This window comes from Heterocephalus glaber, unplaced genomic scaffold (genome assembly GCF_053883595.1).
Source record: "Heterocephalus glaber isolate CG9 unplaced genomic scaffold, H.glaber_assembly_v1.0 deba00001442, whole genome shotgun sequence".
NCBI lineage: Eukaryota > Metazoa > Chordata > Mammalia > Rodentia > Bathyergidae > Heterocephalus > Heterocephalus glaber.
Genome location: NW_028258296.1, coordinates 21,398,484 through 21,424,958, shown reverse-complemented (window position 1 = coordinate 21,424,958; position 26,475 = coordinate 21,398,484). Strand labels below are relative to the sequence as shown.

General features: G+C 37.6%; 2 protein-coding genes across 5 annotated transcripts in view; one reads left to right on the top strand and one right to left on the bottom strand.

Annotated features, from left to right (window-relative positions):
• Positions 1-2,410: 2,410 nt before the first annotated feature.
• On the bottom strand, positions 2,411-25,765 carry LOC147827631 (uncharacterized). The gene is made up of 2 exons (XM_087213019.1): positions 25,209-25,765; positions 2,411-3,503 (listed from the first exon to the last, which is right to left on the bottom strand). Exons 1-2 carry the CDS (start codon positions 25,574-25,576, stop codon positions 3,398-3,400), a joined length of 474 nt encoding a protein of 157 aa, XP_087069145.1. The 5' UTR covers positions 25,577-25,765; the 3' UTR covers positions 2,411-3,397.
• Col24a1 (collagen type XXIV alpha 1 chain) overlaps positions 23,461-26,475 on the top strand; it is a 313,236-nt gene continuing 310,221 nt past the window's right edge. For 2 of the 4 annotated variants that reach the window (XM_021255434.2, XM_004841343.4), the window contains exons 1-2: positions 23,466-23,555; positions 23,961-24,091. In XM_021255434.2, the coding sequence (XP_021111093.1) occupies positions 24,036-24,091 (56 nt within the window). In that variant the 5' untranslated portion in view covers positions 23,466-23,555; positions 23,961-24,035. Of the gene's footprint in view, positions 23,556-23,960; positions 24,092-26,475 lie in introns of all 4 variants that reach the window. The other 2 variants (XM_087213018.1, XM_021255435.2) reach the window with 2 other exon arrangements.

Below are 26,475 nucleotides of genomic sequence, written 5' to 3'. Positions count from 1 at the left end.
TAAGTAAGGACAGATTATAAAGTTTTATTACATAGTTCAAAAAATAGTGAGTGTAGTAGAGTGGAAAACAAAAGTCAGATGTTTATGGAGCCTTGTTTACATGTATTAGGAATTCTGCAAGGCACTTTTCATTCATATTTAACTTTCACAATACCTATGTTATCCTATTCATTCACTTTAGAAAAGGAGAAATGGAGGCCTAGGTGCATGCCTTGTAAGAGGGAAAAACTAAGACTTGAACATAGATCTGCCGGACATTAAGACAATCATGCTTCAAGGAAGTAAAAGAAAAAAAAATCGTGATAAAATGTTGAGTGAGAACAAAATTACAGTCTGGACAAGATGGCAAAGAGTACACATCATTTGTGTACTTGGTGCTTCAAGTTCAAATATTGTTAGAAGGCAGAGTTTTATAAGCAAAACACTATAATGGAATCCCAAATCACTCCCCAAGTCTTTTCTGGAGAGCCTCAGACTTGGAACAAACAACTCAGGGTAGAAATTTAAGCTAGACCACAGAGATTCCTCAGTATGATACGCTGGATTTTCTGATTTAAAAAACCTTTGATCTCCTTCCCTATTCTCCAAAGGCTTTAAGTCTCCATAGAGGGCTGCTGAAAAAGAAAGGATTTGGGTGAGGTCCTATTAATTTTGTCATTAATTCTAATGAAACACTCCCATAAAAACGAAATTCTGTCTCTTTGCTTTTGATAATCATTAGAGATAGAAAGGTTTGTGATAAAATATTTTAAACTAAAGTAAGTAGGTTGCATTGCTATCATAAACACACAATGAATACATTTAATTATCTCAAGTACTGATTAAAAAGCTTGAAAAGCAAGGAAAGAGAACAGAGCACCCTTAGGGTTCTCTTTCCTTTAGTAATAATAATAACAGTAAGTAGCCAACACTTATTAAGGACTTTCTATATGCTAGGGACTTTAGAAAATTCTTCCAATATTTTAATTCCTTTCATTCCCATGATAATTCTATCATAAATACTGTTATTATCTCTATCTGGCATATACCTGAAATAAATTACCCATGGCCACACAGCAAGAAGTGATAGAGCTGGGCTTCAAATGCTAGAGATCTTAACAACTGTGCTCTGCAAGAACACCATTAAGTTTCTCTAGATCCAGTTAGTCTTCAGGCTTGCAAAGGCCAGGTTTTCCAATATTTTGGGGAAATATCTAGACCTCTAGGTGGGAAAGAAACTTTAAACAAATTATCAGAGCCCCCAAATTCCCAGAGAATAATACCAAATGATAGTCTAGAGTAAAACTGCTAACTTTTCCGTAAAACACCACATAGTAAATATTTTAGGCTTTATAAGTCATACAGTTCTGTCACAGTTACTTACCTCTGCCATTTTAGAGAAAAAGCAGTCATAGCCAACTGGCATGGCTGCATTCCGAGAACAATTGTTTATAGAAAAATAGGCAATGGGCCATATCTGGCCCAGGTATTATTTTTTGCCAACTCTTTCTGCGAAGCAGTGGTTTTCAAGGAGCAATCCCTAGACCAGTAGCATCACCACAGCATTTGTCAGAAATGCAAACTTTTGGGTTCCCACCCAAGACCTACTCAATCAGAAACTGGGCAGCCCTCCTGTGCTTTAACAAGTCCCATAGAACTAAGCCAAAGTACTGAGACTAACTGAATAGGGACTAATGTTTATTGAGTGTCTGCTTTGTATCAGATGCTTTCACTAATTTTTCTTACTGTTCTTTACACCAATTCTTTCAATTAGTTACTTTCCCTATTTTACAACTGGTGTCCTTAAGATTCAGCCAAATTAAGTGACTTGACAAAGCTCAAACATCTATAAGTAGGAGAGCTAGGATTTGAACCAATGGTTGCCTGACTACAATATCTTTAGCTAACATATGTCCAAAATAACCTTGGGGACCAATCTATTATGACCCCTGCTGATTTTCCAGTCAAAGTAATTAGGGACCAGTTAGATTAGATAGATTCATCTCAGCATATTCTCATTGTTCTTAGTTCAGGAATCTTTCCTTTGCACCATTCCGGAATTGTAAAGTGAGCAGAAATCTCCTTCAAGTGCTGGGATAGAATGTGATTATACCTGAATGGGCAATTCCAAGCACTGTGAAGCATGATGGAAATCCTCCACTCCATCCAAGGGAAATCTAACAGGTTCCACATTGCTAAGGCGGATACTGGAATTTCCTAGTCATCTAACCGTAACCTGGGTCTCTGAACACAGTGCTGGCACGCAGTCCAGCCTCTCCTCAGTTTCAGGATAATAAAGGCAGCGAGGTGATCTCAAATGTGCACTAAAGATACAACAGGAGAGAAGACATTTATTGAGTTTCTATTAATGCTAGAAATTTCATAATCTTCTTTGTATATCTTAGCTCAAACAATCCTTTTAAGAACCAATGGAAAAAAAAATCAGTGAAGAGTTAAGTGTGGTTGCATATACCTGCATTTCCAGCTGCTCAGGAGGCTGAGGCAGAAGTATCACTTGAGCTCCTAGTGTTCAAGATCAGCTTGGGCAACACAGTGAGACCCTGTCTTTAATGAACCTCCCACTTAAAGACCTTAGTGTGTGTTGTTTATAGAACTAGTCCCATGTCCTCTATCTTCTAAGTAGAACTGGGGTATATCAAGAAGCATTGCATGCTTTTTGGTTAAAAGGCTTTGTGTTTAAATAATGATTCTGTTTAATGCAAGTAAAATCAACTCCAGAAATGTGAATACAAGCAATCAAAGAAGAATGAATTTGGATTAACATTCCTCACAGTTTGACATTTTGGAACATAGCACAAGATTATTTTGTTATAGTCTCCCCCTTCCCCAAATTTCAATGTTTTCTCATACATAACACTTATAAGTTACAGCCAGAGACCCACAAAGCTGTATTTTCCCCCATGTAATAGTTTCCTGCACAAAGAGTTCAAAAATCTAGTCTCTTGGAAAACATTATAAAGAACTCCCAGTGTATTAGAATGTAACTCACACTCCTTCAAGATCAGGAACATTACTTCAACATAGCCCCATGTTTAAAACATCTCTTCCTGTAGTTGTCTTTCCATAGTTTATAAATATCATTCTCCTCCAAAATTGTTTAAATGGAAAATGAAGTGTGAAGTTCCTGCCTACAAACCATATATTTTAAACAAATCCAACTGAAGATATTTTTGAAGCTCTGTTTCACAATAAACTTTTGAAAATGGACAAAATGACCTCCCTCTTCTTAAATTATTATATTAGTTTCCTAGTACCTCAAACATTGTGGCTTAAAACAACAGAAATTTACTCTCAGAGTTCTGGTAACTTAGAATCTAGAATCAGGGTGATGGTTGGGCCATATTCTCTGGGAAAGTTTCTCCTTCTTCCTGGCTTTGGTGGTTTTCTATGTTCCTTGTCATTCCTTGGCAGGCAGCTGCATCATTCCAGTTTCTGTCTCCAGCTTCAGACAATTCTCTTCCTTGTGTGTCTGTGTCTCTGTATCAGAACTTCCCTCTTGTTTCCTGTGTAAAGATACCAGTCATTGGATTTAGGGCCTACTCTAATCCAATATGACCTCATGCTAACTAGCCACCTAAAACACCTACAGTATTTCCAAATAAGGTCACATTCACAGGTAATGGAGGTCAGGACTTCAATATAGCTTTCTAGAGGATGTAGTTCAGCCAACTATAGTTATTAGGTAAATAAATGTATCTATATATTTCTTCAGTCATGAGAAGAGGTCACAAGGATTTAAAAATACTTGTTTATAGAAGAACTAATTAATTAGTCTAGAAGAAAAACTTGGTTTATAATCATATTTTTGGTTAAAAATCAAAGTATGGGTTTTTACTGTTTGACATCTACAAATGTGGTCATTCTTATTAATGTTTCTTCTTAAAATGATTCAGTACTGATAACAATTACGATAATAACTATAAATTGAGATCTTACTATGTCCAGTACACAAGTAATGGTATTGATCTTTTAATCTTTATAATAATCCTATGAAGTCAGTATGGTTATCACTCTCATTTTACAAATGAGAAAACTGAGACAGAGATGTTAAGTAGGTTGTCCATCATCACACAGCTAAGTATGTAGTAAGTGATGATGCTAAATTTCATGATTCAAAGTTGGTAAACATCTACTTCTATGCTAAAGTGAGAAGCCAGTTTACTGGGCAGTTTTGACTGAAGGTGTTGGAGCACCAATATGGTATCTTTCTTTAGAGTCCCCTGTGCCAAAGTTACTGAAAGAGGTATCTTTTCCATTCAATAACAAATTTTCCAAACACATGTAATTGGGCACTGAGTTAAGCAACAGTTTAAATAATTCAACAAAACACAGGAGTTAGAGTAGTCTAGCATCTAATGGTTGTTAAGCTAACTTAAAGGTGTTAAAATATTATGAATTATTTTCATCTTTTGTAACCTTGAGGCCAAATCATACTACTTTGCTGTTTGTCTTTATGTAACCAAGATTAATTTAAATCAATATGTATTATTATGCATCTATACAGCCTATGGCAGGGAAGACAGAGGATACAAATCATTGTGGACTGTTGGTTCAAGACTGCATTCCCTGAGATGTAAACTTCCTGTAAGGAATATGTTGGATACAAGCAAGAACCTGCTCTGAAGTTATGCAGAAGTGAACGTGGTGTAATTTTTATTTTCCAGTGGCTACTCTTCAATAATTGCCAAAAGGATATTACAATCTAATCCTCAATTGTCCTTTAACTGAAACTTCTAGTGAAATTGTAATGGCTCAGTATTGTACAATGGTATATAATGCTAAGTTTTTGCTTTGATTCCTTAGCCCACAGGAACACCCAGATATATTCATCATTATTGTTCATGTTCTTTCAATTCTGTCATATTTGTGGTTGTAATTCACTTGAACACTGTGTGTGGCACAGTTATATATCTGTCTACTGTAGCCAAGAGGTAATACTTATGGATGAAAAGAAGAGAAATAGTTTCATCACTCAATTAGGTGCTTATTCACTCAGAAAGAAAGGGAGGGAGAGAGAGAGAAAGGGAGGGAGGGAAAGAGGGAGGAGGGGAGGAAGAAAGGAAGGAAGGAAAGAAGGAAGGAAGGAAAGAGGGAAGGAAGATGGAAGGAAGGAAAGAGGGAAGAAAGATGGAAGGAAGTTCTCAAGTTTTTGGCAAGTTGCTTTGGAAGGAAATATTTTCTTTACTATTTCTTTGGTTTTATTTCTAAAATTACTAGGAAGGGTCAAAATCAATTCTATATGTATCTACTTTTTGCAATTCAAAGAGAATATGTGAAGGTAAAATAATATGGAGAAATAATTTGTGCATATATGATGATGAATTTTAACTATATTAAGTGAATAGAACAATATCACTATTAGCATCTTTCATACTTTCTATGTGTAACTGCTTGCTGCTAGTTACCAGATTTTTTGTTCATTTTTAGTAGACATTGATTATTATCATCTTTCAACAAGAAGAAAACTTCTCTGAATTAACAACAGTGGTTAGTGCTGAAAGAGTTAATAAAGTTTTCCTGTATTTCTGAATTTTTCACAAGTAGAATTCTCTATGTTGGAACAAGGTGGGTTATTTTGTAGCAAGGAAAATACTGGAGTGCTTTGTTAAAATGAAGCTTTCTTCTGTAAAGTCATTTCTTTCTCTAAGTAATGTAGAGAGTGGGGGGATTTATAAGTATTTAGAAATACTATTTCTACAAATTGTTATGGTACTTCATTACCTTTCAGTCCAATTACTGTGGCCATTCCTAAGCAAACATTTGAAGATTACCAGGAAATTCAATATACTATATCTATCTAAAAGTTGATTTTATTACATCATTTTTTTCTAATCATCTTGAGTTGATGATTTCATATTTGATTTGCAGAAAACTCAATTCATCCAAGTTTAGATAATAATGTCTAGGCATCTAACAGTAATTTTTTTCTTATTATTCACTAACTCAATAGACTTTAATACTTATTTTAAAATCATATTTATACATTCACACATGCATGGTTGGAAAACATTTAAATAACATGTGACAATTTTGTTTGGAAATTGTTATTTAAATGTCACAAGTTGAGTTATGTTTCAAAAATAATGAAATATAAAAATAAGACCTATTTTGAAATTTTTCTTAAGTGGCTAGATTAGGAAAAGGACTAGACTCTAAGATTATTAGGGTTGAGACTGTTTAATTCATGTTTTCACTTTCAATGTCTTCCACATTTTAAGAGTCTAAGAAATCTCTTAGACAAAAAAGTATGAGAGAACTGGACCAGAAGGGGTGGATTGTAGTCCTCTATCACTAATTTATTTAGAAATATTGAACAAATTATACATGTATATATATATATGGTTAGATTTAGTAATAATCAAATATGCCTTTCAGCTCTAAACTTCCATGATTTGATAATGATGGTGATAGCTTAGAATAGAAAGGTGCTTTAGTTAAAAACATAAGTGAATGAGTTAGATGATATCAACTCTTAGCAACCTTCTCATCACCTGGAACTCAAGGACCTCCACATAGGTCAGCTTGGTGTAGATTTTAGAATCTACATGAACAGTTCCTCATCAGGAAAAGCCTGGAGACCCCAGGCCCTGGAGAATGGATGTGAAAAGGTGATCACACTACAGTTCAATGAGTGAGGTGATCTATTTTGATTTTGAACCAAAGGTTAATTTGTTAAGTACCCTTGATCCTCTTCCATCGCCTGCTTAGCAATAACATCAGTTGGTCTGAAGACTTCTTTTAATCCATGTAGACAGAAACCCACCATATCCTGCATACATGTGTTGAGCAATTCTAAGTACTCTATGAATTATAACTCATTTAACCCTCACAATAATTTTATTAAACATACAAGAAAACTGAAGCAAAGATATTTAAGCATATACAGCTAGTATATGAAAGAAATACAATTCAGGATTCAAATTCTCATTGTCTAACACTGAAAGAAGGATATCAGACTGGTACAGTTTTTACTGAAACCTCAATTTCTCATTCTACATGGATTTGGAGCTTACAAAAATGAATAATTGAGACTTTGAGACAAGAACTACTACTGTACCTTCATTCCCAAGCTGCTTTGCCTAAGTGTGGACTATTGATATGATTCCCAGACTATTCACATTTGTTTGGAAAGCCAGTTACCATTCCTTGGAGACCAGCAATAAGATTACATTAACTGATGATCTGAACTTCTTCCACATCTGGTGGGTCTCTACAGCTGACCCTGTCTGAGGGAAGGCAGCTGTGCTGTCAGTCAGCATATTGAGGCAGGTGGGCCTAATTATGAGTTACGGAACCAAATAAAAGACTCAGAGACAACGGTTGCTCTCTCTTTCCAGCCAGAGTATTGAATATTTATCAACTTGCTCTTTGGAGAGATTTTACTTGATGCTTTCCATTTCCCTGAAATTCTGTAAACTTTTTGATTTGGGATAGAGAGCAAGAGCAATTCTGGTTTATTTTCTTATTCATCTTTTTCTTTATTCATTACATTCCCATATTCATATTTAATAATTATAAATTAAATTGTAATACACAGAGCCTTCCTTGGACATAGGGACAGTTGTCTTCCAAAGTGCTGGCAAGTTCTCTTACTCATCTTACTGGAACCAAAGTATTTTGGCTATTAAATCTGAGGCTTTCAGCAAGCATTATCTATACAAGAATAACAGTTACAATTTTGGCTTATAGTCCCAAAATATTTTCAGCAATTTCTGAGTGGGATATGCCTGGCCTTTGACTTGGAAAACTAAAAAAATGGGTCATGTATTTCTCCTTAATGAATTTAATCAGCCCTAGAAACTTCAAGTATTAAACAAGTAAAGAACCCCCAGGATTTTGTTAATTCATCTTGTTTTCTGATGAGGCATTATGTTTTGCTTTTTATTAAGAAATGTATTCTTAGCATGGAAACAAAATCTTCCCTGGGGAATAGATCATCTCCTGCGATATCCAGACAAGTGCTTATCCCATTTCTGGCAAAAACTCCAGGGACTAGGAACTCCCGATGAAAGGATTTCCCCCATTTTTTTTTTTTTGACAGCTGTAATTTTTATTAAGTTATTCTTCTATTGAGCTGAAATCATATCACTATAGATTTCACCATTGTGCATATTGTTTTTTGCTCTTCCTTGGGAGCTCCTCTTCCTCTCCCAGGCCCAAAGATTTTGGTGTTCTTCAGAAATCAACATACTTTTCTAGTTTCAGACATTGACAATCTATGGTTTCAAGATTCTCCTCCCCTGTAATGCTGAGCTCCAGGACAAAACATTCAACCACCAACCAGGCATATACAGATGGCTGCCTCACAGGTACCTCACATGAATATGTTTGTCCATAACAAGTGGGTCACTCAGGCTAATCTCAGCAGTATATCATTTGTAATTTGATCAGCATTCTCAACCCTCGTCCAAGAACTTGAAGAACTTAAAACATTTCGACTTGGAAATGGTCAACATCAGCACTCTATGTGTGCTAAAAGATACTTATGCAGACTCACATCTATTCATTAATCAACATCTGTAGAAAGATTAGTATTCTTTGGCTTACAGTGTTATCTAAAAATATATCTCTCAACTTTCTCCATATGAGTATCATAAAAATCTAGTCAAAGACCTTGCTAAAATCCAGATACTCTATATTTATATACATGCCTTTGATTCACCAGTTTTGCCAAACTGTCCAAAAAGGAAATTAAGTCAGTCTGTTCAGAGCTTGTTTTTCATGATTCAAAGTAGCTTTATGTGGTCAGAACTACATGTGTGTGCACATGTGCATGCATGTGTGTGTGTCTGTGTCTATGTGTATGGGGTGGTGTTGGTGATGGTGGTGGTGATAGTGTGCATATGTTAGTGTGTGTGTGTGTATGTGTGTATGTGTGATGGGGGAGAAAGAGATCATTTTGATAAACCTCTTTAAAACCTTACCATGGATCAACATTGATTCATTTATAAAGAAACATACTCTATCTTGTATGAACGTTGTCAGTATTCTTAAGTTTTCCAAAATATTGAAATCAATAAAGGGAATGAAGGGTTTTCTTTTCCTGACTGTTTTAGACACATTCAGTCATTAGTATTTAGTAGTACCTATGTTACTGAAATAATTTCTCCTGGCACATGGAGCTCCTGAGTACCAATACCTGGTGAAATGGCTGAACCTGAGACAAACACAAACTCTAAGATTCCTGAACATGCTTGTTTACATGTAAGCTAGCTATGTAAATACACATTCAGTTATAAGGATAAAAATACAGGTCTTTATTGGTGGCAAGTCAGGAACAATAAAACCAATAATTGTTACCACTTGGAAAGGTTTGGAGGCAAATACATCTGGATTTAAACTGATAGCTTAAGTAATTGCAGCATTTGTTTTGTTTTGTTTCCAAATGACAACAGGGCTGTTGCTGGTTGTCCTGAGTTTGGACCTTGCGGCAAGGGAGACAGCCTTTTTCCTCTCGGAGGATAGCTTTTATTCCCTGCCTGCAATGTAGCCTTTATAAGAGTGCCAAATGAGTAAAGTTAAATGAGAAGGAAGAAAGACTTTTATTATTTAATGTACAAGACTTAAAATAATTTCTTTATTGTGGCACAATGCTGGGATTCAACTTCCTTATTATGTACTTCTTGAAGTTTTTTGTTTAAATGTGGAAGTGTCATCAACCAATTACCATGAAATATAGTACCTAATGACAGTGAAAGTAATTATGATGTCACTACTGTTGTTGTTGTCATCATTATTAGAAAGATCTGTATTTGTAATGTCACTGCTATTCAGTAAGTTTGTAACTGTAACTTTGTCTTTAAGTCTATTTCATTATCTAAACTGCACATTTTAATCCTATTTTATTATTATTATTATTTTTGTACCTGGGATTGAACTCGGGTCCTTATGCTTGCAAGGCAAGTGGTGGAACCACTGAGCTAAATCCCCGGCCCCAAACTGCACATTTTAAAGCATGACTGGAGGACAGTAACATATATTGAGCAGGTGCTATGAGTCAAGAACTGTTTGGTATCTTACGTGGAGTATTTCATTTAATCTCCACAGGAACTGCTACGAACATGGTAGCATTATCTTTATTTTTTCAAACAGAGAAACTAAAGCTGAAAGAAAACAGTGTGCGCTTGAGGTCCCATGGCTTCTAAATGGCAAACCTAGGATTTGATTCCATATTGAGCTAAGATCACTCTACTGCCTTGACTATAAATGTGCATGAACTTTTTCAGCTATAAGCTATATATCTATCTAGAGATGTGTAGTTTCACAAAAAGAGCATTGAGTTTCTCACCTAATAGGGGGACTTATGCATTCCTATAGATTTCCTAAAATTCTTACATGATTTCACTGATTCTTAAAACAAAAGTAAGGAGGATTGAAAATGTATGATAGATAACGTGAAGCAGGAAGAAAAGTTCTTAAGGGGAAGGGGAAGTGAGGGGGGTAGGGAAAAGGAAAGAAGCGAAAGGAAAAACTATGCAAAAAAGAAAAAATGGGAAACAAAGTCTTTGTAACTAGGGAAGGGTGGAGGGGTTGAAGGGAGGGCAGAGGAATAGGAAAAAAAAATAAGAACAAAGATGTATCATGTAAAGGTACAAACTCCCAATGATGAATGTCATCATATTGTATAGCTAAAATATACCAATAAACTTAATGAATAAAAAAAGTAAAGAATCATAGAATCTGTCATAAGTTTCATATAACATAATATTAAAACTATCACCCATTATTTACACAAGTGTATTTAATATCACAATACATTTAAAAGAAGGATTCCACATAAATCAGATATTCATGTTTAAATACTATCTAACTTTTATCTAAAAGAAATAATTATTTATGCAATTTGGTATATGAGATTAAATCCTTCCATTCACATGCCTTCTTTTGTAACAAATGCTGATTGGGGAAAAGTTCATCTTAGTTACCATTGTCCAATAATGTTTCTCTTGCATTTTATTCAAACCAAAGTCTAAAACCAAAGATTTTTAGGAAGTACATCCATCTCTCCTAGAATTAGTCTGGTTACTCTTGAAAGCATACTCTAATTCTTTCCATTTCATGTATTCCCTCAGTATTTTCTATCCACATTTAGTATTTCTTTAAGCAAAGTAATGCTCCATACTTTTGGGCTGGCACTATTTAAATCTGAAATAGTTTCCCCTTGAATATGTATTCCATAATATATTGTAGTCCTAGGCTACAGGACAACAACATAACCACTGTATATTTAAAAAACCAAAACAGCCTGAGAAGAAAATGATCAGCAATTACAATGGGCAGCTAACCACTCTAAATCCCTAATTTGGGAGCAGTTTAAACATCAAGGTGTTTCTATATTTTTATTAATCTGGTCAATACTGACACAAATTATTCCTTTAATAATTTAAATCTATTAATTTAAGAAAGCATTACAGAGTCTTTCAAAATAACTAAAATTTCCTCAAGAGAGAATTGATTTGTATATTATCCAACTAATGCCTTTCAGTCGATTTACTTCCTAAATTAAAAAGTGGAAGCAGGAGCTGAATATATAGACTTGAAGTAAATATCAATGAATGCAAATATCGGTGAAGTAAGTATCAATAGCAATGAAAGAGAAAGAAATTGGTTCTAAACCTGTGCATGTGTTTTACCTCACACATGCAAATACATGATAGGTCCACAGGAAAAATTCTTGGTGTAATAATCTGTCTGCAAACATAAAACAAAACAAAAGACAGGAAAAGAGCGCTATGTGATTAGTTCACATGGATACTGCAAGTTTCAATTTCTGCTTGAACAAAGAGAGCTGTACTATATCATAGTAAATGTTAGAGTAAAGAATTGCATGTCAAGAAAAATAATTTTAGAAGGTGCAATTCAAAGGACAAATTTAGAAAATTTCATGTTGGAAATTGTTGCCAATCTGAAAGCCTTTGAGATCTTTGAATGAATAAAATTATGACCATGCAGGAAATCTTATTTTAGAGCATAAGAAGGTCAAATATAATCATTTAGATTCCTGTTCCTTATTGGATGAAAGCCAATGGAATCAAGCACAGTTGTACTGATTCTTGTTACTAATCACATGGTCTTCTTATTTTCAGGTCTGCCAGGAAACAATTGTGACAGACAGATCCACCGGCACAGAGGGATCTAAACTGGGAGAGCTCTTTCCAAAAGCCTCGGTGAGCCTCAGAGAAGTCCTGGACAGATTGACCAGAGAAACAGTGAATGTTGAAAGCTAAAAACCCAAGAATTTGTCTTCAATGGGGAAAGGAATATTATAACCATTACTGTACTCTTTTATAACAGCCTTTAAGCAAATATTAATTCTACATATACTGAAAAAGAAAATTGTTTTAAAATTCTTTTGAATGCTGGAAGATGTGACTCGGGGGAACAGTAGTGGTAGTGGGGAGCGCAGAGGAGTCAGAAGTCTAGTAATATATTTCTTATATGACTCTTTTCAAATTTCTTCTTTACCTTTACGTACAGACAGTGTGCTCTCAGTACACTTCTCAATACATTTTTTTTAACATGAGGAGATAACGTTTAGTGTGCAATATGACCTCAAACATCTGTTGGCATATCTTCAAAGTATTATTTAAAAATTATTCTATTTATGTACATCTAGAACAGTATTTTACTCTAATTATAAGATATAAAATTAAACTTTTTTCTGAACACTTTGGGATAGAATTATATCCTATAAGAGGTGAGGGAAATTGCCAGGGGAGATTCAAGAAAAGTAAATCTGGATAGAAACTTTCCTTTCACTTCTGACATACTGATTATTCCCATAAAACGGCTCTACATAATAATTCCATAAAGGAATTGGGGTGGAAACACACTAAAAGTTTTGTAAATGATATTTCTCTAGAGAGTTCATCCACAATTAGTTTTTCTCCCATCTCTAGCATGCTGCAACATGCCAACAGATGTTTGAGGTGCTGAGGATCGCACTGCACACTGTTGTTACCTAATGTTGAAAACTGTGGAGAAATGTATGACTGAGAGTACATCCTGTGTGTACACAAAGGTTAGAGAAGAAAGTTTAAAGGAATTAGAAGATGTCAGAAGCCATCGTTTTTAGGAGTTATTTTTCAATGCAAAGAGGGAATCAAGGGAGGAATTTCTTAAAATTTCAAAGGGAAATTCCAAAGTATCACTTTCAAAATATATTATTATATATTATCACTTTTAAAATATGTATTATATATAATAATTATATGTATAATTTTTTAAATTAATGGACTCTCTGGTAAAGGTGTAGCTTTTGGAATTCATTCAGAAAGAGTTTTAAATGGAAATGCTGACAGATTGTGAATTCCAGCCGTATGAATGCCACCACTGTAACATTTAACTAGCCATCAAGCCCACTGTAGCAAACATTCTTATGGTCATATCTTAATTTTTTAAAAACTTTACCCACACACACACACACATTTGCTTGAAGGGCAAACCAAAATAACAAATCAGAGTAACTATTGGGACTATCTACCATACATATATTTTCCTTTTATTTTATCTTGTTTGACATTTGCATTCAGATTTTTCTATTTCTGTAGGTCTTATCTTTAAACAGATTATGGTTCTCAGTGAAAGAAAAGTGACTTCAAATTGGGTAGTACCCTCTGTTTAGTTCATGTCACAAATGAACAATATGAATCTATGTTAGATAACTAGAAATGTGAGACACTGTACAGAAAGAATGAGAAACAGAACAGAGAGACAGAAATAAGTCATTAACAGACACTGGGCTCCTCTTAGTTCCTGGTCATTTCAGTTTTTCTTTTTTTTTTTTAAATTAGGCAAGATAAGATACAGTAAGTGTGAAGTGTGGAATGATTGAATTGGATAACCTTGAGATTTTCTCAAAATGAATGTAGTTAGGTGAGATTTAACAGTAGTCTTAGTATTGTGCAAAATGCATCAAGGCTGTGTTGCTGTCTAAGGGTAAGGAGAACACAGGTATTCAGGTGTAGTTCTAATCAATATGTCTCATTTTCTACCAAAATTCAGAATCACCCTTCCATTACCACATGGTCCAAACCACCGTGAAAACCTTGGGCATCTACATGAAAAACAGAAAACACACACAGTGTGGTACTCACTAAGTCTCTGACCAGGCAAACCAAGAAAAGATCATTCTGTCAACTCTTTTGAATACACATCTGAGTAAATTCAGAGAAGACTGAAACAAAAGGCTCATAACAATGGAAAAACAGATCCCAGCCTAAACACTGGAAACAGTAGAAGCTAAGAAAAGTCTACAAAGTTTGGTAGTAAAAGATAGGGAGCAGGGGTAAGGGATTGAGATATTTTACTATTTGCAATCTATTGTATATAAACATGTGTTAACTATGTGACAAAGCATGTACAGTTCTCTTCCCAAAGGGAGTATTAAGTTGTTTCTTATGGTTCTTTTCATTACTTTCTCAAAGTCACCAGCTAAAGCATCCTTTCTGTTATTGGAACAAAACTGCACTGGCTCTTAGGGGCAGAGTAAGAATCCTTTGTAACTTTAACAATGTCTGTGTCTCTAACCAACGTGCAGTGTATTCTAAACACAAAGAGAAATCTTAGAACTTTCAGGACCCATACAACAGACTGAGAGAAATGTAAACATATTTCTCTCAAATGTTTTATCACTTTCTAAGACATCAAGGCCATTTGTATTAATATAAAAGAATTCTTCACATTGTTATAGTCTAATATGTAGAAGAGGAAGCTAGGCCGAGTCCTGAAAGACTCTCCATGCTCTTTATAGCCTCATCTCTATATTTTAGCCAAGAACAGTGCCAGTGCCTTTCATACCCTCATGCTTTCTCCATGTTTCAGCCCACACTGCCACCCGTGCCCTGACTGGTTTGGCTGTTCTTTATGGTAAGTATCTACTCATTCTTGAATTGTGTAGTGTACTTACTAACTGTCCTATGTTACCAACTTTTTCTACATTATTTCTATCATCTATACCTGTTGTTTTTTTCTTATTAGAGTTTGCTTCTAGAAGTTAGAAGCTCCATTAGACTAATAAGTATACCCACATCAGCATAACCCTTGGTCTTAGAACACTGGCCTGGTGCATAGTAGATATGCCACTCCTTAGTTATTCACTATTTCATTCACTCATGAAATTAAGCATGGAATTTCAATTAAATCATACATATTCTTCCCAAGTACATAGAGTCAACCAAAAAACATGTATACACACTTCAGGAAAAGAAAAATAGTATGATATTTCTTCAACAGATGGTGTTACCATCATATGGGAGACCCTAGAGGATGTTGTATATCACAGAAAACCCACTATGCTTCCGGCTCCTAAAGAAAAAATTGAAAATGCATGTGCAGCAATCTCAGTGACCAAGGTTACTCAAGCAGCAGTTCACCATACTAAAAATGTCTGGAAGCAAATGGCCACCACTTTGAGCACCTCTTGTAATTGTAGAGGCTAAAAGTAAATTGTATTAATCCCCTGATGTCTCAATAAATTTAGTATTAAAATATTTATACAGGTTTTTCTTTTCCTGAAGTGTGTATCTATTTTTTGGCGGACTCTGTATAATGAACAAGAACATTTACTCCCGAAGAAGTATCACAGGGAGTCAATAAGTATTGCACTGACAACTAAATCAGGAATGACTTAACATATTAATATATGATCAGTAGAATATCTGCATCACAATTATTTAAGTATCTTAAAAATGCAGATTCCAAAGTTCACTTCAAACATGCTCAGTCAAAATCTCTAGCACCAGATTCAAGAATCTTTAATTGTAAAAAGCATCTCCTGACTTACGTGCACTTGAAAGATTAAGAATCATGGGATTCTAAAGAGTATGAATTTCAGAAATTAATGGACTTGAACTAGAATTCAAGCTCTACGATTTATTTTCTGTGTAACCTTGGAAAAGTAAATTAAATCCTTGAAGCTTCAGTTGGTGGGGAGCAGTGCCAGAGAGGAAGGGGCCAGGGACCAGAATTGTCACACCAAGGTTACAATCCCAGGACCCACCACGACACACCCAGAAGTGTGCTTTAATAAATCCTTAGGCAACTCCCAGGCCAATCAAATTGACAATTAAGTTTAACCACCACAGGCAGAAATGAATATTCTCTTTCTCATTTATACCAAGCCCTGCAATCATGTGACAGGATCTGTAGGCTTTCATTGACTCCCTATTAATTTCAGAGACTGGCCTGTGCAAATTAAGTTTTCCTCCTCTTCCTTAGAAAACCAGATGTTTTTATGATCTTTCATAATATTCCCCCTATTGTTGCAAGAATTTTATTCCAAAATATGGAAAAGTTTCTTTCACTGCTACACCTCAAAAATACTATTACCAGTAGTCTTTCTTTTTTTAAAAAGGATGTAGGCTGTATGTACTTTGAAATTGTTAGAAAAGATAATATATAAATGTTCCATAATGAATTTTCTTAGTAGGTAAGGTGAGAAGAATTTTAACTAAAAATGCTGATAGAGAGAACCATGATTTACAGTTCTTATGTATCACCAAAAGCAGGTAACTATCCATCAGTTCTTATATGACATCTGATGACGTTATTGTATCACTGGTTTCTATAAATTAGGTTCTCTGTTAATGTTGGTAGGATTTTGTTAGTATTCATATAAAATACACTAAAATACTTGCCACAAACTGTTGGTAAATTGTAGAGCTAATCAAAAATGGGGAAAAATTCTTATTATAAAAGAACCAAAGATATAATGAAACACGAGAGAAGCATGACATTTTATTTGGCCTCTTATTAATTCCAAATGACAACAATTATTCAAATACTTTCTAAAAGGAAAAGGATTATATTTATCCTTCCTTTAATTTGAAATTCAAAATATTGACTTTTCCCTTACTATATTCTTACCTCAGGCTACTCACTTCAAGTACTCAAGTAGATACTAGCTGTTTCAGATGACAGTAAATGTTTTGTAGTCCACTTCCACTTGGCCAGTTCTTTTCATTAGTAAGAGAATAATCTTTCCTTTTATACTATATGATGCTGTGAAAATCAGTATTCAGTACTAAATTAGTTATTGGACACTCAATATGAAAACCTCCATTTCTGAATGGAGACATGTAATCCTGTCATTTTATAGCTTTAAATATAAATTCTACCTTTCCTAGAAGACTATGCCAGTAGACGGCTCCAACTTGCTTTAACACATTGTGGAGAAAAAAAAAATAAGGATATTTTTGAAGGTAAACTTTCAACATAACATTAAAATGTAGAGTTTTTCTCCTCTGCCATGATTAAACAAGTGTGTATATATCTACCTATTTGATTTTTCTATAGCTGAGCTCTGCTTACAGATCTTTCTCTTTCTTTAACTATCAAAACATTTCAATCCACTTATTAATATCAATGACTTTTTGTATCTTCCCTAGAATATTCACCATGTTAGTTATTCTAACCCATGTATATACTCTTTTTTTTCCATGTATCAGGAGCCCAACCTATTTCCCTCAGTCTTGAAACTTATTTTCTTTTCTGATTTATGTAAATACTATATATCTATTGAGGAAAATAAAAACAGCAAAATAAAAGATAAAATATAAATCATCATTGCTAATTTCATTACTCAAAATTATTTTTATGTATTATTTATATTTTGGTATATTTCCTTTCTGTCTATATACTCAGGTACAGAATATATACTATATACTCCCATAAACATGTTGTACTCTATACAACTTCTCAGTTATTAGTTTTCATTTAATATATTGTAAGAGTTTTTCTGTTAGAAAATATCTTTCTTTTTTTGTTTGTTTGGGTTTTTTTAATTAAATTCTTTTATTGGTACATTGTAGGTATACAACACAATTACATTTCTCATTGGGAATTGTACCTTTACATAATGCATCTTGGTTCTCATTTTTCCCCATTCCTAGCCCTCCTTTCACGCCCTCCACCCTTCCCTATTTACGAAGACTTTATTTCCACTTTTTCCATTTCTCACCATTTTTCCTTTCCCTTCTTTCCTTTCCCCTGCCCCTCCCACTACCCCTACCCCTTTGGACCTTTTTTTCCTATTTTACATTTTCGATTATTCATTCTAATCATTGGTACATTTTAGGTATACGATATAATGACATTCATCATTGGAAATTTGCACCTTTACATAGTCTCTCTTGGTTCTTATTTTTCACCCTTGCCCAGCCCTCCCTTCAACCCCTCCATTCCTCCCTATTTACAAAGATTTTTGTTCCTATTTTTCCATTAGAAAACATCTTTCAAAGTATTTTTTCATGTTGCACAATAATATATTCATATACTATAATTTATTTAGAAATAATAATACTGTGATGATCATCCTTATCAGTCAAACCTTGGTTTGTGAGCACAATTCATTCCATTATAAGAAATAATAGAAATTCAGATGACTTGTTCCATAACCCAAAATTATTCATTTAACAATGATTATAATACTATAATACAAAATAAAAAAGACAATACAAAATACAAAGAAAGGTAAACAAATTAACCTGGACTTTCCTTTAAAAATCTTTGTGGCTGATGTGAGGGAGACAAGAGAGGAGGTTTATTATGTACAATGACTTTCACTATCGCTAACAGAATCACTACTATCTAGTGGCTCAATGGAATCTTTTTATTTCTATAAAATTTTAACAAGGAACTTATCCTATTGCTTTAGCTTCCTTTTAAAGATTTCATAAAATGTGACATTGCATTTTTGTTGAACAGATTAATCACTGGCACTGCTACAGCCTTACTCAGGTGATACTCTTCTACAAAATTTTGCACTGTTTCTCACATTTTATGCATCTTCCTAATCTCAGTCACAGTGAAAGGTTCCTCTGCCTTTTCCTCCTCCTGTACTACAGACCAGATCTTCTCCATAACCTCTGGCTGTTGAGAGATGACCACTCATAAGACAGAGAGACAAAGAGAAAGAGAGAGACAGAGAGACAGAGAGACAGTGAGACAGAAAGAGACAGAGAAAGAGGGAAGACCAGTTGGCTCAGTTGAGATCACGTGATGTTCAGTTTCATGTACTACTACCAACAAGACATCACTTGTTCATCAAGTTCAAATTTATTAGAAATGTTTGCTTGTCTTGCAGAACACTTGCAGAACAAGCTGCTTGCAATCCAAGGATTTACTGTATATATGTTTTCATGGAAAATTTTAGTTATTATTTTCTTAAAGTACATTTCTAGAACCCAAATCATTGAAAACAGTGAGTGTATCATTTTTAAGTCTCTTGATCCATATTGGCAAATTTCCCTTCAGTACTTATTACAAGAGTATCTACTTCATTATGTCCTCTTCGACATGGAATATTATAATTTTTTGTCATTTGCTTATTTTTTAAATGAGAGTTTATATTAATTTGCATCTTTTGAATTGAGTTGGTTAAATATTTTTAATATATTTGGAGCCAATCTTATTTCTTCTTATGTAAGTTGGATTTTCCCTGTGCCCATTTTCTACACTTCTATCTTCATTTTCCTATTGTTTTATAAGAAATCTTCACATATTAAAGATCCTGATATTCTACATTAAAAAATAAAAAACATGACCTGAACTCTTGGAAAATGATCAAGTTCAGAAAGTGACCAATTGTCCCAGTTTTCCTGGAGCCAAGTGTTTTCAACAGCAGACATGAGTCTGGTAATTGCTTTTTTCTCCAGCTCGTAGTATGGTGCCTGGAATACAATGTAAATATTTGATAAATAAATAAATTAATGAAAATAAAATATAATAAATATAAATTTATTTTGTCCTATTTTTATGCTTTAAAGAGTCTTCCTTACTTCTAAAGAGATACATTTTCATACATATTTACTTCTAAATCTTCACAAAGTTTAATATTTTTAGAGCTCATTAATATATTTGGAATTTACCTTGTTTTTTTCAGCATTAAGAAGCAAAGGCTATTTTTCTCTTGACTAATTATTTCAGCATTATTTATTTTTAAAAAGATATTTTTACAGATTCATAAAATGCTACCTTTCCTACTGAATCTTACATCCCCATAATGATTTATGGCAGAATGGTTGTATTCTATTTCAGTAGCCTCATGTCTTAAAATCCTTTTGAAAAGAAATGGGGAGAGATAAGGAAAGAAAGAAGGAAGGAAAGAGGGAAGGAAGGAAGGGAGGGAGGGAGGGGAATGAATTGTTGAGAGCATGGACTTCCTTTAGGGCAATCTGAATTGGCTTAAATCTTGTTTACCTGTCTTATAATCTTGGGCAATTTAATGTTTTCTGCCGTAATTTTCTTTTATGTATAATGAAGATAACAATACTTAACAGGATTTATTAAGAGGATATATACATACTACTCAAAACAATACTGCATTATAATAAGCATATAAAGCATTTGCCATATTATATTTTGAGCTGCTATACTATTATTTTATACTACTATGTTTCTTGTTCTATCTCCTTTAGTTCTGCAGTTTCTTCATCTTTCTGAAGCCTAAATTTATATCCTTGACTTTCTTCTCTATTTTCAAAGTCTATTCTTTGAAAATATACGCCATTGTCACGGTTTCAAATACCATTCTGTGTAGATGATGACGAAATCTAAAATTCTACCTCCAGCCTCTGTCCTGAATGCTAGCTTCCAACTCCAAAAGCTCTTTGGATAGTTCCAAAAGAATGTCTTACCATGATCACAAACACAATGTCTCAAACTAAATTATCTGTCTTCCCATTTGACATTGATCAACATAGAAATTTCTTTATCATTCAGGTTTGCCATTTTATCTATGTTTTCTCCCTTAGTCTAACCAGTTATCAAATCTCGATTCATTTTACCAAAGAGTCCCTTTTCCCAGTTTATCTTATAGTTCAAAATACTGTATTAATATTATCTCAACATCTACATCTAACTTATCTTCTTTTCAGTCTTGGTAGTAATGCTGACAAATCTTCTCAAAATGAAATTTTGAAGCATAATCATTTATCAGTTTGGCAGTTTTCAATTCATTTCCTATTGCCTATAGGAGTAGGGACTCCCATAGTTGGCTCTCAGCCTTTGTTCCAATAGGCAGACCTCTAAGCCAATCTGATGAATCTGCTGTTTCTCCCCTGAATGTAATTCAAATCTTTCTCCTAGTCTGTTTGCTATTAGTCATCTACTCTGTTTACTTATACACTATCTTTCTCCTCTCCACCTATATTAATCCTCTTTGTTTTACATGATCTTGCTAAATCCCAAGTTCTCTTATCTGTATCAACCAATTTGACCCATTCCAATCTCTATTATTATATAATGTCAGTAGTATTTAATCCTTACTGTTGCTTACCTTTTACTGGGCAAATGCCTTCTTTCCTGAATAGAAATTGCCTGAGCCTATATGTGCTTTTTAGCATCTTCTATATCATAGGGGCTCCATTACCTCTAACTAGCAAATAATCTATACTCAAAAAACCTGTGATAACTCTGTTTCATACAATTTTCAGCCCCAGTATAGTGATTAGAAAAAATATTTTAAAACTAGGCATAGTGGCACATAATTGGCAGTCTAAGGCAGAAGGATCACTGAAAGTTCAAGGCCAGCTTGGGCTACATAGTTTAAGGCTGGCCTAGACTACACAGTGAGACCCTGTCTCAAATATACATATTTTAGTCCTTAAGTAACTGGTGGAGAAATGAAGTTAGAAATTAAGTGAGTTATTTAAGAACTGCTAAAATATCAGTTACTGTTTCCATGAAGCCAAGTTACCTGTCCTCTTTTAGTTGACCAGAATACAAAAGCCAAAGAAACCGTTGAAGATCTCTTAAGAATGACCATCTTCCTTCAGAATTTCCCACTGCCCTGGATTTCTAGGAGGACTTCATTACAAAGATTGAGGAGAGACTCTATAGTGGTGAGATCTGTGAGGTGGGTACCTGTGTGATTCAAGTTAATTAACATCACTGGTGATATTCATGCCAACATCCTCTATACCAAGACCATGCCTTGAGAAGGCTACAACATCACTTCAGTAATATGTTTGCCCCCAGTACGCAAACTGCATATAATCATGAGACTACATCACATAAATGCAAAGTGAAGACCCTTCGACAAAATGACTGCCCAGTGCTCTTCAAAAAAGTAGAGGAAATCAAAGACAAAAGAAGACAAGATTGTCACAGGTGGGAGGAGACTAAGGAGATATAACAATTTAATTAATCATATTAATCAACTAATGAAACAGTAGGATGCTGGGTAAGATTCTGGACCAGTCAAAGGATATTACTAGGAATATTGACAAAATCTGAATAAGCTTTATAGATTAGGTACTAGTGTTGTACCTGTGTTAAATGCCACTGTAATTTGGTCAAGATGCTAACATTAGAGGAAGCTGGGGAGAGTACACAAGAATTCTGTACTGTTTTGGAATTTTTTTATAAATGCAACTTTCAAAAATGTAAAATCAATAAAAAGTTGAAAAATTGAGGGAGAAAATGAATTACATTCTATCATCTTGTAGTAAAATAATTATCAGGCTTGAGAATCCTATCAAACATTTCATTCATGAACATGATCACTTTGACCTTTATAATATGTGTGTAATGTGGGATTCCTTTCAGCATGTGGAACAGCCGTGAGTTATGGATGACACACAGCACAGACAAGGAAAATTTGGAGAAATGATACTTAGTAATATACAGCAGTCACCAATTCATTTAACAGACATGTCAGGTAGTATTTTAGGTACTAAAAATACAATGATGAGTAAAGCAATAGATATCAGGTCTCTTGGAATTTCTAGGCTTGTTAGCAAGAAAGATAAAATTAGACCTTCAGTTTTGTTTTCTTGGTTTTTGAAAAAAAATCAGTAGGTACACTTCTCAGTGGAGAGATAGGGACTTATGCCAAGTGGAAATTTGTTTCAACTTTTGGGAAGTATTCGAGTTGTTAAGGCCGCAGTGTGTTCGCTGGTCCATGCATGACTGCGGAGCCCTGATTGATGCTCCTAAGCAGATAAAGGGCCTGAGAAGGCAGGCGGCAAGGTGGGTTATTGAAGAGAAAAATCGTAGTAAGAGGGCCGACTGAAAGGAAAGAGTGAAGAGGAGTAAAGGAGGAAACGAGAACCGTCACAGTTCATAAGGCGATTTGGTCCTCAAGGGTATCTGGAAAGGAAGCAAAAGGTCAGGTCGGAGAAGAATGAAAGGTTCCCTAAGGAGATTCAGGAGGTGCGCGCGAAGACACAGAGATAAAGATTGGGGACCGGAGACTCGCAGGAGGAAAACATGAATTTGGGGGCCGCGGCGCAGGGCAATGGCACGTGGACACTGAGGAAGAAGGACCCCGTCCGCCACCTCGGCAGTGGGAAGGGAGAGCATGCAGAGCCCGGGGGCGCCTCTCGGCCACCGACGCGGGGCGGACAGGGGCGCGGGCCGCGGGGTGGGGAAGGTGCCGGGGCAGAGGGGAGGTGTACACTGTTTGCTGATGTCATTGCAAGTCAGAGAGCGGTGAAATTTAACACCGGCCGGATTTGCTGGGCTCTTCTTCCAGGCGAGGCAGCCGGCGGCAGTCGACGCCGAGCGTCTGCAGTCGCCACCGGGCCCCTCGCACCGACCGATTTCCGAAGTGGGTGTGTGCGCTTGTTTGACAAACGTTCGGGGACGAGCGGATTCCAAGGACTTCCTCCCCACCCCTCCCCACCCCACCCCATCCCCGTCCCCCGCTTTCCCCCTTTCTCCTGCCAGGCTCACAGCTGAGGACTCCACTGGAGTCACGGAGTCGCCTGGGAACCGCGAGTGAACCTGAGGGCCGCGCTCCGGCGAAGCCTCCTCCTCCTCCTCCTCCTCCTCCTCCTCGGCCACGCTCCCGGGGGACGCAACCCCAGCTTGTCCGTTACCGAGCTAGGCAGCAGGAAGCCTCTCTGTCCTCCCTTCGGGTGCTATCTCCTCCGCCTTTTTTTTTTTTTTTTTTTCTTGTGGGTTTGGAGCACGGTTTTCATGTGATTTTTTTTTTTTTCCTCCTTTTTCATGGACAGTACCTGCACCCTTCACAGTTGGGAGCTGGCTTCTGTTTTCCGTGACCGCTTTGCTGCACGGACAAATGCATACAAATGCATTTAGGAGCCCACAGGACAAGGAGTGGAAAGGTCTCCCCCACCGCAAAAACGTAAGTAGCCCACCCGCCCGGGCACCAGACCAAGCCCTCAGTCCGCCCCCTGCATCCGCCGAAGGGCTGGAGAGTTGAGGTCCGCTCCGGGGCACTTTTTGACGTTGAGAGCGGGCGAGCCGCCGTGCATCCTCCTGCTGTCTTCTCAATTTGTAAAACACGGTGAAGGGAAACCTCGCGCCCGCGGGGCTCAGACAGTTCACGCTAAAGCGATGCGGCAGCTCGGGAGCAGAAGTTCACTAGCGGGCGTCCCGACGTCCTCGGCCCCGCCCCCGTGCCCTCCTACCCGTCTCCTCCCGCAGGGTCCCGGCTGAAGTCCTGCTTTCCCGCGGTGTTCCTCAGGGCGTTCCGCCTGCGATTGCTAAAACGCTAGCAGTCCCCTGGGCTCGGTGCCTGCAGCCGGGACCACTGGGCGCCGGCGCGGGGCGGGGTTACGGGTGGGGAAAGAGGGCGCCTGCAGAGCCTCGGACGCCGGGCGCTGCTCCACTAGGGGTCCGGACCCCATCGCCTCTGGTTAGAGGCCCGCGAACGCGCTGCGCCCGGGTCACTGGCCTGTCAGCGGGGAAATGGCGACAAGGGGGGTGGCAGGCGCGGAGGCGGGCTGACCCTCCTGGGGAGGGTTGGGCGGGCCCGAGGCGGCACCCCCTCCCCTGCGGGCGCCAACCCTGCCCCCACCCCACGGGGGAACGAGCGAAGAGGGGGTGCGCGCTCCCGGCTGGGCTGGTGCCCTGGTCCCCGTGGGTTCCACACGTGGGCCTCCAGCCGTGGCAGTGCTCGGTGGTCACACAAGTTTGCTTCTGGCCCGCAGGAGCGAGAGGGGCGAACGCAGTTGCGGTGGTTTCTGCGCAGAATCTGCCCCTCGGGAGAGGAGGTGGGAGGCGGGCAGGGCAGAAGTACGGCGGTCAGCTCAGGGCGGGCGGAGGCGGGGTGTGGGAGAGACCGCCTCGCGGCGGTGTTTGTGTGCACATGTGCTTCCCAGCCGCGTGCTGCCGGGCTGCTGGGGCTGCGCCCCTCCGCCCTCCCCGACCTGCGCACGCTCCGCCGCGGGCTTCTCTGCAGCCCGCCTGCCCACACCTCCCGCACCCACCCGGCCCGGGGAAACGGGAAAGCTCCTCACTTTCGAAACTCTGCAGGCGGCTTTCGTCGGGCCGGAAGACCCAGATGTGGTCTCCCAGAGCAGCTCCTGCAGGTCCCTCGGGCTCCCGGGCAGAACCACTTTTCTTGATAAAGCCCCCAGTGAGGATCCTCCTGGACTGTGAGGGGCGGGGAAAAGGCCATCCTGCGGGGGTCTGGGCGCATCTCTCGCCCACCCTTGGCCGTGCCAAGGGACTCGGGTACCCCAGAAGAGGCCCAGTGCGTCCCCACCTCCTCTCTGGCTGCGGGCCCCACGTGGTACCCTTCCTGCCGCTCCCACCTCTCGAGGCCTACGTCGCTGACTAGCACTCCCCTTAGTAGCCGTGGCCGACCTCGTAGATGAAAGCACATCTTGGGCTCCTGGCCTCTGTCTTGTCTGGTTTACACTTCCCTTCCAGACGCTCCCAGAAAAGGCCTTGCATAAATTCTTGGGCAGTTTGGGGTTTGTAAATTGGGTCCAGATGATTGGGGGGAGGGAGGCAGAGAAACTAAATAGAACCGATTACACCGGAGGAACTTCTGAGGAAAAAGCACACCGCGTGGATGGGGAAAGAACTCTTGTGGAGCAGATTCTGGGTGAAGGCGCTGGTCTCACAGGGCCTGTCAGCCAGGGCCCTTGCAGCCTTCGGATAGCTCATGATCCAACTTGTTCCATTGCAGAGCCCGTGGGGATGGGCTGCAGAGAATTAAGAATTAAGGGTAATTCATAATCATATCAGATTGTAAAATTTCACAGCTCCAACCGCACACATGCAAAACAGGGAAAAGGTAGGATTGGGCAGAGAAAATGTTTCTAGAAAAAAAATCCAATTTTCAAAAAAAGCCAACCCTTGGGAAAGGGGGAAGGACTTGGAAGAGGCAGCTGATTAGTTGATGATAATGTCAGACCACTGAATTAAACCTTACGAGTCCTAATGAAAACCCTGAGGTTTTCATTTTCCACCAGCTTTCTGTGGTGACCCGTTTGCAAGAGCGGGAGCAGCTTTTTAGAGTCATAGTTCTGATTAGTCACTCAAAAACATTTATATTTTAAAACTGAATTCTTACATTTTCTTTGACAGGGCTGCTTTTAAGTAGGTTGACTAATGTGACTTTGGGTTTAATAAAAGATAATTAAAACCCAAAGCCAGTGTTAGATATATTGATTTAACATATATCAAAAAATACCCCAGGCAGACTCTCATGGTAATTAGAGGGTTTGTACAACAATAACAACAACAACAACAAGTTTCAGTATAAACCTCTTCCTA